Here is a 12,203-nt window from a genome sequence, read left to right as displayed (position 1 = left end):
CCTGTGGTTGTAAGGGAGTGTGAAAATGAGCAGTTTAGAGTTACAGTTAGAGCAAGGGAAAGAGAATTATTAATAGTTACAGTTGTTGGCAAGCTGCATATTATCACTCCAGTTGAATTTATTAATACTTTGCATCTTTCATTTGGAGATCTCCAAGTGTTTGCCAGAGTGTTTGGTCAATCACCATTATTAACCCTGTCTTACTGATGGAGAAATTGAGGCAAGTGTAGCTGGCAGGAGAAGCCAGGGATATTATTCTGTGTTGGGGTCAGTGGATGGTATCATTATTAGTACTTTCTGTTACAAAATCCTGTTTGAAGTTACTTGGATCTTTACCCACTTTAAATACTTAAGCTAAAATTTCCACATCAGTTGTTTGCCTCAGGCTGATTTTTTTGTCCAGAAAGTTTCACCAGAAATTGTTCTGCCATTTCCAAAAATGAGGCTAAGGGGAAAATATAAAGTATTACACACATTTTTAAAAAATCTCCTAGCTGCTTCCTTGAGAATGACTGACACTTCAGTGCTTTGGATCAAGGACCTCAGATTAGAGTGTAGGTGGAGGCACGTTGGTGTGAAGGATCTAACTTTTGTTTTCCCCCTGAAGAGCTGTCCGTACTTGGCCAAGATGTTAGCATCTGGGGAAAAAGGTTTGCACATACTCAGTAGAGACTTGTTAAGGTTTTTGACAGCTAAATTCTCCCAAGAATCCATCTGTGCTGATGCTCCATCCCAGGACTGCACAGGCTGAGCAGGGCCTGCTCACCAATTGCTGCTCCTGGGACAAGGAGTCTCTTCACTGCTCTTGGTGCTCCCTTTGCTGGTACCCAGAGGGCGTGTCTACACAGGTGCATTTACTGCACAGTAACCAAAATTACTGCACAGTACGGGTGTGTGTCTACATGTGCATGCCTGTACTGCACAGTAAATATGGCACCTTATGCCAACTTGAGTGTAAATTTGATACCTGCATCATGCAAGTATAAAATCTATGTCCAATTAATTACTGAGCAGTAATGCACATGTAGACACATTACTGTGCAGTAACACTGTGTGTGTGGACTGACTTGGGACTAACTTTAGTCCTAAATCAGACCACACATAGCATTGATGCACTGTAACATCTGCGTGTGTAGACACCGGTCTGTTCCTGCTTTCTGAGCAGTAACTTACTGTGCAGTAAATTTAAGCTGGTGTAAATGCACATGTAGATATGCCCAGAGAGTGCAAAGAAGCCAGCTCTTTTGTGCAGATTCACAAAGATATATTCTTTAATTAAATGGTCACTTGCTATTTTTATTGCAGGACCACGTCTCAATCAGTGTACAGAACAAACCTGCTCTGTGCATGAATCAGGGCTATGTAGAAAAGGGGGCTATTGTCCATTGGATTACCTCATTGTTGCAGAAGTTGGAAAATGCATGCAGTGAATGTGGCAGGGGAGTGAAGGAAGAGAAAGCGTGACTGGATGATTAAGGGAGTTGACTTCTGTCCTGGAAAGCTGGATTCTATTCCTATCTCTGTCACAGAGTTTCTGTATGTCGTTGTGTGTGTTCCTACAGCTGAGCAATCACAGCTGTAACTAAAGTTAATAAGTAGTATGCTTTCAGTATCTGAAATGCTAGCAGATGTTGAGCACTCTGGGAAGCAAGCTTGCAGGTACCTCAAACTGGATATTTAAGACTTGCAGATGCTTTTGACTGTAATTCTTCTGTGCCTCAGTTTCCCATATGCAACTGCTGTGATTCTGAACAGCCATAGAAGATTCCCCTGAAGTAGCTTTACCCCCCTATTTCTACATTTAGTATATGAGAGCAGGATGATCAGAAGCATTCCTCTGCCCCCAAGGGAGTCAGGGAAGAGGTTGCAGACATACCCTGTGTGTAATTTCCTCTTCCTTAATCATGATCTTCATCTGGTACGGTCATTTACACCCATGCAAACCCAGTGCCCAGTGGTTGTAAAACATCACCAAATAAGGAAGACAGCTTCTTGCACTCACTGTGCACCAATGAAAACCAGGGCACAAGATTCAAGGCACGAAAGAATTAGGCCCTGTGCGGAAATATTTGGGTGGGTGGGTGTGCGCGCGCAAGCATTTGCATGCTGGACTTCAATACTATATCCCTTTGCAGGGCATTTCCAAGACACTAGTGAACAAATACAGTGGCATGATTTTTGCTCTGTCCATATAGTTCAATCCTCCATGCAATGTTATACATGAGGCAGACAGTGGCTTTTAAAGAAACAATAAAAAACTAGAAGTTAGTTGCAGAGGAACTTTAATGCACTCTGGAGTGGTGAGGCAGAATGCTTGAGATCTACTTTACTAACTTCAGGCAGTTGACTTTGCCTTGCTGGAAGACATCTGGGAACGATCTGGTAGCACACGGAAGGGGGGTTTTCTGGAGAAAATAACCCTGTTACCTTTAATTGGAAGGTATGATGAATTACTGTGGAAAAACAAGCCCTCCATGTTGGCCGTAGATTTCTTAGCAATCCTAAGGGGGCTGTTATTTTCCCTTGGCCTCGACAGCACTCGTGCTGTCCCGGTGAAATCTGCTTCTTGAGATGTACTGCTTGGTGTGCATACGCATCTTTTCTTGCTGCTGCCTGTTCTTTGTCTGCAGTCCTGAGAAGTTCCTTGGGGACCGGCCTTTCTCAACTTGTCTTGCTCAACTAGCATGTTGACCACTGGAGATGTATGAGTGACGTAGGCTGGCCAGCTGGGGATTGTGGGGATTGAATGGCTGGGAAGGCCTATGTTCACCGAGTATGAACTCTGTTCTGGAATCCAAGAGATAAAGACAAATTTAGAACGTAGCAACCCCATCCAGCTCCATCCTTGTTTCCTCAGGCAGCTTGAGGGGGAAGAAGAAGAGGCATGAACTCTCAACATCACACACTGAAGTCCACATATCAAACACTGGTTTTCCAATATGGAAAGAGCTAAGAACCCACAGCTGCAATGAAACCAGTCAGGGCCTGGACAGAGAGAGGTAGACAAACAATCCCATACCCAACTCCTACTGTGCTCCAGGACTGCCATTACTGGTGCTGCTATCAGCACCTGCACTGCAGCAATGTTTACGCTGGCCAGATCATCTCTCATAGAAGACTTTACCTGGTTTGCAGCTTTACTTAGCTAGATTAGGGAACTAGGCTGCCAGGAGGATATGAAGATGAAACAATATCCCAAGCAGCTGCACAGCAGGAGAGGGAATGCCCCTACCTGCATCACCAGGTGTAAGTATCTTTCTATGGTTGGCTGTTCTGCCAAGGCCCCATCTTCTCCCCACTATCTTTGGCTATTTACTTACTGATGTATACTTATCCCGCATGTCATGTTTCACCGATTATGTTCTATAAGGAAGCTTTCTATTGACTTAGCTAAGACCCAGTGGTATCTAAACAATGAGCATCTACCAGCATGGGCTGCATAATTATGCCTAATAGCAGTATGTCACAGGTAGTATGGAACTGAGGTCAAGCTGGAGCTATCACATATAAATTAATGAAAAGGAAAAGGTAAAAAAAAATTGAAATAACAACAACACCTATGTCATTCCTGAAGCGTGAAATCAGAGAGAATAATGAGCACCATCTAAACCAAAAGGAAAGCCTCTCATTTCACAGCTTTTTGTTCTAATCTCCAGCCCACATTTTCTTCTCTGCTATCTCAAGAAGCCAAAAGGCTGAAAGAAAGTGTTATAGGGATTTTTTTTTCATAGATTTTATAGATTTCATAGACATTAGGGCTGGAAGGGACCTCGGAAGATCAAGTCCAGCCCCCTGCCCAAGGGGCAGGAAGTCAGCTGGGGTCACAGGATCCCAGCAAGACAAGCATCCAAATTTCTCTTGAAGGTGTTCAATGTAGGTGCTTGAACCACCTCCGATGGCAGGCTGTTCCAGACCTTGGGGGCTCGGACAGTAAAGAAATTCATTCTCCCTCAATACGCACATGCAAAGGTGAAATTGCATAGGAGAGAAAATCCAAGGAAGAATGCAAATCAATGAAAATTAATGAAGACAACATTAAACAGCCCTTGAGAAATACCAGGCTTTTGGTGTAAATTTAAGCCTGTCAAAAAACTAGCTTGTTTTTTTTCGGAAACAATTATTCATTTAGGAATTACCCAGCTCGTTAGTACACACAGAGTTTGTTGTGTGTATTTAACTTTTTTTTTAAAACGTTGCCTAATAAATTACAATAGCTATGTAATTATGACTAAATTAAATACAGGAGTTGAATGTGCTCCAGCTAAAAGCACAAGCAAGGCATTTAGGATGGATAGGGAAAAAACTTCCCTGGTTCCCAGGCCTGTAATTGGCTAAAATACCAGTTTCCATACTAAAGACAGTCAAAACTTGATTGGACTAAGTATTGATGAACAGACAGATGGCAAAAAAGTGACAGTGGGCAGGAGGATGGAAGAGATGATCTAGAACAGGGCAATCCAACTGGCAGCCCCCAGGCCACATGCAGCCCACTCAGGTTAAGTTGTACGCCCCAAGCCCTTGCTCAGCTGCTGGGCTCCCCCTCCCTCCTCTGGCTTAGACTTCCTGGCCCCACCCCAGGGTGGGGCGGTGTGGCATGGTGCACCGTCAGGAGTTGAGGCAAAGGCTGGGGCTGCATGAGTGTATGGGAGTGGAGGGAGGAGCCTGCGTGGCTCCACAAGGAGGTAGGGGGGTGCCACATAATGTGGGGAGGAGGATGCCCATGTAGACATGTGGTACAGTAGGGGGGAACCCGGGCAGGTGTACGGTGCAGTGGTTAGGGTGTGTACCCGCATGGTGCACAGCCTCTGCTGGTGCGGCCCACAGGGAGTGTGGCCCTCCGCCTCTTCAAACTTGGACAGCCCTGACCTAGAGTGGTAGGGGATTTTCTTCCATCTGCGTATAATACTTTTGGGGCCATATTCAATCTCCGTTACAGTCAGTGTCATTGTTTTCACAGGAGATTAGTTTCACTTCCACAAAACCGGCCTGTTTCCCACCTGCGGAATGGACATCATAATATTTCCTCCCTTCCACTCCTTGTCTGGGTGGATTGTGAGCTGTAGGAGCTAAGACTTGTGGTTCCACAATGGTGGGGAGGTTAGACTAGCCCAGGAGGCAGAAAAAGAGCCCAATTCAGCCAACATGGGCCAGTACCTTTATTGTTCTGAGCAGGGACACAGCCAAAAAGCAAACATGGTGCCTTACGAAGCACACAAAGTTACAGCTTTTAACAACTCAGTACCACATATAATAGCTAACAAACAATACAGCACACCAAGTGCTTACCACTTAGTTACACAAAGTCTAACACAAAGGGGCCAGTCTCTCAGAGCCTAGAGCTAATAGTGATTTAAATACTACCCAAGTAAAGTATGGAGATATTATGATCCCCATATGAAAGATGGGGAATCAAAGACAATATGAATTTCCCAAGTCCATGCAGGAAGTCACTAGCAGAAACAAATGAACCCAAACATACTGAACCCTGGTCACCTGTTCTAAGATCTAAACTTCATGCCTGTGAATGCAATGCTTGCTCTGTTCAGCCTCGTCTTCTGCCCACTTTGCTGATAGAATTGCACTAAGCCAGGATAAAAAAAAGCATTTGTTTTTAGTGCCCCCTCTGCACCTACCCACGTTCTGTGCACTCCTGAGCCCTAAAGTGTCAGAGAAGCCTCTACTGTGTTGAGCTGTGCAATATTCCCATAGCCTCTGGACTGCTTTGCTCTTTCGCTGGGCAGTTCCCAGTGACATAGTGTCTCACACAGGGTGCATGCAGTCTGGAATTTGCTCTTACATAAGCTGTACTTCTGCCCTCCCTGCAAGAGCTTGGAAGGCACTGAGATAATTCCCTGCTATTCTCTTTCGTTTTCTGCTTCCCCCTTCTCCTTCCCACTGCCTCCCCCCTGCATCATACTTGTCAGCAATCCTACTCTCATTTGAATAATCCTGATGCTCACTTCACCTATCTGGTTAAAAATAAGAGGAGTCTTTCATAGCACTTATTTTTCACTGATACTAATGTCTGGTAGAGACCTCAGGAGGTCATCTCATCCAATCCCCAGCTCAAGATAGGATACCCTTTTGTTATACCCCCAAGGACATGCACTAAAAATTTTCTTCACTCCCCAGCATAACTGGGCTGCCCAGAAACTACTCCTGGCTTTTCCCTAGTGCATCTGGACTTGCATTTTCTTCCTGAAGGACTTGGGTCTGTTACATGCATAGGTAGGTCTCATTAGCACCATTAAGGAGATGTGGGAGAACATTTTCTTATGAAAATATTCCCCATCAGAATATGCGTTCCCACCACAATCAAAATCTTCCACAGGAGTATGTCAAACTAGGTGGACATTTTCTGACCTGGTAAACTAAAATGAAAAACAGCACTTTGAATTCAGATTTTGAAATGAAACACCCTTTCTTGGGCTGAAGTGAAAACATGGCATTTTGGCCTGCCGGGTCGCATTTTGAGACTGACCATTTGAAAACTCTCAGATTATTTTTTCATAGGTTTTTTTTCCCCTGACATTTTGACTTTTTGTTCTGATCCATAGCAGAAAGTAATTTCAAACCATCAGAACTGCCTAGGAAAGGACAATTCCATCTTTTTTAACAGCTCTATTTTTCTTAATGAGAGCTTTGATTTGGCAGGTAATCAGGAGACCAATGACAAACAGCTATATCCAATCTTCCTTCTGCAGATAAAAAAAGATCTACAGGTGAGGAGCCAGACTCTGCTAAATAGTACTTGCATATGAAACATTTGTAATAAGGAAAATGCATTTTGTGTGTGTGTGTGTGTGTGTGTACACATATGTGCAAATTTAGTGCAGACTAAAAGCCACTGAGAAACAGCAGGGTTGGCACCAAAGGCAATAATGATACTCTGGAATTAGAAGGCACAAAGAATACAAGGTTGATACAAAACCCTTTGGAGTCTTTCCACCAGTTTTAATGGGCTGTAGGTCAGGTCTTTAAAAAAAGAAGCATCAAGACACTTAAGGAGAAGCCAGGCACCCAGCCACCCAGGAAAGCAGAGTTGTAAATTAAATAACTTCAGTTACAAAGTCCAGGGAAAAGAACGCTCTGCACCCTAAATGCATGTCCAAACCTCACAATTTGTTCCCAGAGCTCAGACCCCAAACAGTTCTGCTATGAAACAGCTGTGGTATACATTCCAGAACATCTTGGAAAGTGATGTGCAAATGCTTGTTACTCTGTAGTTTCAAAGCAAATCAAAACTGAACCGTAGATCTTGTGAGGAGATATTTAGCAGGCCCTCCCGTGGAAGATCTTGGTGCAAAAGTGACTTATTTTTGTGTGTAGCTTATTATTCTGTAAACTTGCTGGATGTTTTGCAAAGCAAAAAAAACAAAAACAAAACCAAAAAAAACCCAGACATGGAATAGACCCTGCCCCAGAGAAGAATGTATGTTGCAATAAATAAAAGGGGAGGGGACAGAATAAAGAAAGACAAGAATTATAGTTATGAGACTTGGCTGGACATGTGTACATCTTGACTGTAGTCTTACTGCTTTTAATATCAGTCCTTATCTGGGATGCACTAAGCCCAAGGCTGTATCCAGCCAAATTCACTTTTTATATAAAAGGAGACTGACAGCTTTATGACTGGATGTAAAAGAAAGTTAGGAATAGGAGAATATGAAGACACGTTCTCTTTGCATCTCATACTATTTGTGACTGCACAGAGCTGCTTTGATCACAGAGAAAAAACTGTGATTTGTATAATGTCCCTGTAGTCTGGGGTTTTCAGAAGAAGCTCGTGCTCAGCCATACTCTTGAATTGCTAAATTTTCTTTTTTGTGGACTTTTTCTGCTGGGGATAGAGAGCGGAGGCTTTGCACAACCTTTGTTTGAATAAAGAGGAATAATTTTGTACATGATCAAAGAAGAAATTTAGGTAAGGGTGGATAGTATAGGTTTACATTTTTGGAGGGTTGAGGATATTTGGCTATAGAGCAAAGATAAGCCAATTTGGTCAGGAAGCATGTTCCCTTATATTTGTGTATATTCGGAATTAAGGAGAAATGAACCTGGGCTGAGGCCCAAGGATCTGATTTCTAAGCCTATCTCTGTTCCCAACCCTCCTGCAGGGTTATAAATCTGCTTTAGGGCAGTGATGATCCAAAATGTTTTTTCCTGACTCTCACCTTCTGTCTCACTACAATGGTGGTAGCTACCCTACAAAATGTATCACAGGCAAAGAGAACAATGAAACTGTTACACCGACTTCTTGGAACTCCATCCAGATTCAAATCTGACCCATTAAATCATCCCAGCAACTGGTCCCTGTAACCTTCTGTGCCTATCCCCCGAGAGTCGCACATTTGAGTTCTCCTCAAACTTTGCCATGGCTTCTTGGGCTGCACGACCAGGATATTGGGAGTGACCTCAGGTCAGTTCCCCCCAGGGGTCTCGCTTGCCACGTCTTTGATGGTAAGTAGTTTCTTAGTGGGAGGACGATGTCTGGTCCTCCCTCCCCTGGTACTTTCCCTCGGTCGTCCTCACAGTATTTCTTCTCCGGGTTCCACCTCCCCTACCCCCCGCCTAACGCCAACCATGGTGTTGTCTGTCAGGGCTGATGTTCTGACCCTCCCTGGCGCTCAGTCCCTTAGAGGCTGCAGTCATTGGCCATTCATGGTATTCGTACCGAGCATTTCCCGTGGCCCCTCTTTGCTTCCAGCTTACGCAGTGTCTGACTCTGCCCAGGCTTCAACCTCCCTTGCCGTGTCACTTCTTCCCCGGACCCGATACCTGCTGTCTGTCATCTGGGCCAGTTGGGGACACTGCTTCCGGTCCCCCCAGCTTCCTTTCTGCTGGGCCTTTTATCTTGGTGCAGGTTGTCCACCCAGCCAGTCACCCCTGGAATGCTTTTATAAAGCACACCCAGGCTGATGTGGGAGCCGTTCTCAGCTCCTTCTGGCTCCACCATGGGTTTTTCCTTTGATCTTCACCCGCAGTGGCTCCAGCCACCATGGTTTCACTCTCTCCATGATCAGCTGCTGGCGCGGCATCCTGCCGCCTCTCTGCCGACCCAGGTAAGTTTTCTCCACAGTCCTGTTCGTGCATTTCAACAGGGGACACCAAATAAGTGAACTAGGATTCAAGCTAAAGGACACATGTGTATGGCAAGGGTGAAGAGGTGGATGATCATGGCAAGACTGGGGTTGGCATATGGCAGGGGTTATTATACCAAGGCAGGACTTGATGGGGATGGACCTTGGGTGGCAAACTAGGTGGAGTAATAAGCAGCCACTTCTTGTCCTTGCCTACCAGTCTGGATTTTAGCTTGCACCAAACAGAAGGAAGACTCTGTGACCCACTGCATATCTTCTAAGCCCCACTATGTGAGTGGCTGTTTCTACAGACTGCCTCATGGGACATATCTGTACTCCACTCTAGACTATTGCAAGGAGGTATTGCAGAAGCCAGCCTGGAAAAGCTCAGGCTCAGGGGTGATCTGGTAGCCACCTATAAGTTTAGCAGGGGTGCTCACCAGGACCTGGGGGAACATCTATTCACCAGAGCACCCCAAAGGATGACAAGGTCAAACAGTCACAAACTCCTCCAAGACCATTTCAGGCTGGACATAAGGAAGAACTTCTTTATTGTCCGAGCTCCCAAGAACTGCCGCCGGAGGTGGTTCAAGCACCTACCTTGAACGCCTTCAAGAGACATTTGGATATTTATCTTGCTGGGATCCTATGATCCCTGCTGACTTCCTGCCCCGGGGCAGGGGGCAGGACTCAATGATCTTCCAAGGTCCCTTCCAGTCCTAACGTCTATGAATCTATGAATCTGTTTTTTTTCACTGGCATATACAGGAGTCAGAATCTGCCACTGAAGATGGAAGGTGTTTAAGACAACCAATTTTAAATTTATAAACAGCCATCCAAGATAAAACGTTTGTTAACAAACTATCCTCCAGGACTCAAGTGCCTAAGAGAGGTGTCTCCCTTTCCAATGCTGGCACAGACTTCCCACTTGCAAAAGCCCCATGTATGTCCTGACAGAAGCTCACGTTCCCTGTGGACAGTGGATTCAAGCAGAGCACCCCAGCTCAGCACTACACACCCTGCAAATACAAATGGAGCCTGGTTCAGTGCCGGGGAAATCCCAGCAGCTGGTGCCAGAAAGCTCAGCTGGGTCACCCTCAACATCCTTGCTAAGCCTCTCTGCCCACTCAGTTGGGGCAGGCTGCCCAAAGGCTGGGTTTGGCCTGCTATCTGCTGTACCACACAGCTCAAACACGGCTCGTGTTCTCATACTGTGTTGTCAAAAGCATGTAACTCAGCTGTCTAGTGAGAATCAAACCTCTGAAATGCCTGGCTGTTGGGACAAACTGTAACCACTCATAACCACTCAGCCTGACCACTCTTCCACAGCTTATAAAAAGGTCCAAATAGCTGCCCCAGTTCCTTCTTTTCCCCAACTCTCTTCCAAGTTAGCTGTCTGCTGGAGGGACTACTACACTGTCTGGCCACTAGGTGGTGGGCACATTGGTTTCCATTAAACAAATGACCTCATGAGATGATGCGATGACTGGGGAAACAAACGCGTGACCAATATACCAGTGTAACTTATACCAGCGTATAATCACTCTTTGATTTCCAAGGGGCAACTTTAATTTCTAGTGGGGTGATTTATACTCCTGTGAGACTATATGTTATGGGTCTGTTCCACTTCTACCACAGAATAAAATCAATTGTTTTGAGAATAAATATGTTGCATGCCCCACTTTAAAAATCCTCATATAAAGTGGGAATTTCTAACCCCTCCATGTTGGCCTAAAAATGTTTCTATTGAAGTAAAACTCCCTTGAGGAAAGCTCTCACTGAGCTCAGTGGGAGTCCAACATAGAGAGCTCAGAGAAATCCTACCCATAAAAGTAGTAGCTATCAATTTACTTTTTTTATTATTATTATTATTATTATTATTATTATTATTATTATTATTATTATTAAGGAAAACTTTTTCCCCAAATTATATTTAAAGGTTATAATTTAGGAAACCAACCTAAACATTATGAAAGCAACCTCAGCAAAAGACAACTCTCCAGCAGTGCAACCCAGCCTGACAGTTGGAGAACGTCTATGACTAATCTGTCAAGAAAGAATATGGCAGTGATGATTTCCTCTTCACTTTCCAAAGCAGGCTGCTCTGAACTACTCTTGTTAGCAATAAGGCCTGGGAAGCATTGCCATTCAAGGTGAGCAAAGACCTGCTGAGTTTGTAACTGGGGAAAGGAGGCCAAACTTATCTAGGCTGCAAAAAAAATTCAACCTTAGATCGAATAGCTAGTTTCATACCACCCAGGGCTCTCAGTAAAGTCAATGGAGGTGTTGTCCTGAAGCAGGACTTGGTTCTAGATTAGATGCAATCATATGCAGTCACTATGTTGTACACACGTTCAGGTTTTAAACCCAGAAGCATCTCCCCACAGAGATGGTCAAGATTCATTTGTTCCACTTTAAAAAACAGTTTGCTTCAGTGGAATCCTATTGCCCCACTGGAAGCATTTTGTGTAGTCACCCAAATCCTGATTTTTTATTGTTAAAATGAGCCCGAGTTTGAATTTTTATTGGGAGATCGGCCCAAACATCCCCAGAGGCTGAAGGCACTAGGATCAAGGCTCCAGCCTTTCCTGGAGCTCTGTAGCAAGTGCACTATATGGAAGATAGTCCTGCTCCAGCTACCTATTTCTTCTGTTCCATAAAGGGACAAGTATGGCTCAGCTTTCTACAGACCCCTTGTGGGAAGGTGTGCACCCAGTGGCATAACTAGGGCAGAACAATTGGAGCAGCTGCCCTGGCATCAACTTGGGTGTGGGGGGATCAGGAAAAAACAGCTGCAGCTACAGCTACACAACTCTACCAGTAGTGACAAAAATTAGAAGTTGTTGCTGTCACTGTGTGTGGCCCCAGGCACCTAGCCCCATTGTCATACCTTTGCTTATACCCAGACCCGGACACAGGCATGGGCAAACAAGGCGGCTGCCCAGGGCTCAGACAGAAAGGAGGCCCAAAAATGAAAAAAAAAATGTACAAGTGCAAAAAAAATTTTAATATTGTGCATATATGGGACTGGAAATGTTATCAATTGAGAATGAACTTTTTAAAGACATTGATACCATAGATGTGATAAAGACTTTTGCAACAAAACAATCATTATCTCTGGTA

General features: G+C 44.6%; 1 protein-coding gene across 1 annotated transcript; it reads right to left on the bottom strand.

Annotated features, from left to right (window-relative positions):
- Positions 1-912: 912 nt before the first annotated feature.
- CDRT4 (CMT1A duplicated region transcript 4) lies at positions 913-5,775 on the bottom strand. The gene is made up of 2 exons (XM_019502352.1): positions 5,634-5,775; positions 913-2,787 (listed from the first exon to the last, which is right to left on the bottom strand). The coding sequence occupies exons 1-2, from the start codon at positions 5,752-5,754 to the stop codon at positions 2,336-2,338; spliced, it is 573 nt and encodes a 190-aa protein (XP_019357897.1). The 5' UTR covers positions 5,755-5,775; the 3' UTR covers positions 913-2,335.
- Between the last annotated feature and the right edge of the window lie 6,428 nt (positions 5,776-12,203).

The sequence above is a fragment of the Gavialis gangeticus genome, unplaced genomic scaffold (genome assembly GCF_001723915.1).
Source record: "Gavialis gangeticus isolate Ggan-Ray unplaced genomic scaffold, GavGan_comp1, whole genome shotgun sequence".
NCBI lineage: Eukaryota > Metazoa > Chordata > Crocodylia > Gavialidae > Gavialis > Gavialis gangeticus.
This window is presented reverse-complemented; position numbering and strand designations above follow the sequence as displayed.

Coding starts and splice junctions, on each gene's coding strand:
- CDRT4 (XM_019502352.1), bottom strand. CDS start 5,754: ATGTCACTGGGAACTGCCCAGCGAAAGAGCAAAGCAGTCCAGAGGCTA. Junction 2,788..5,633: donor CAGGAGTGCACAGAACGTGG/GTAGGTGCAGAG, acceptor CTTGGATTCCAG/AACAGAGTTCATACTCGGTG.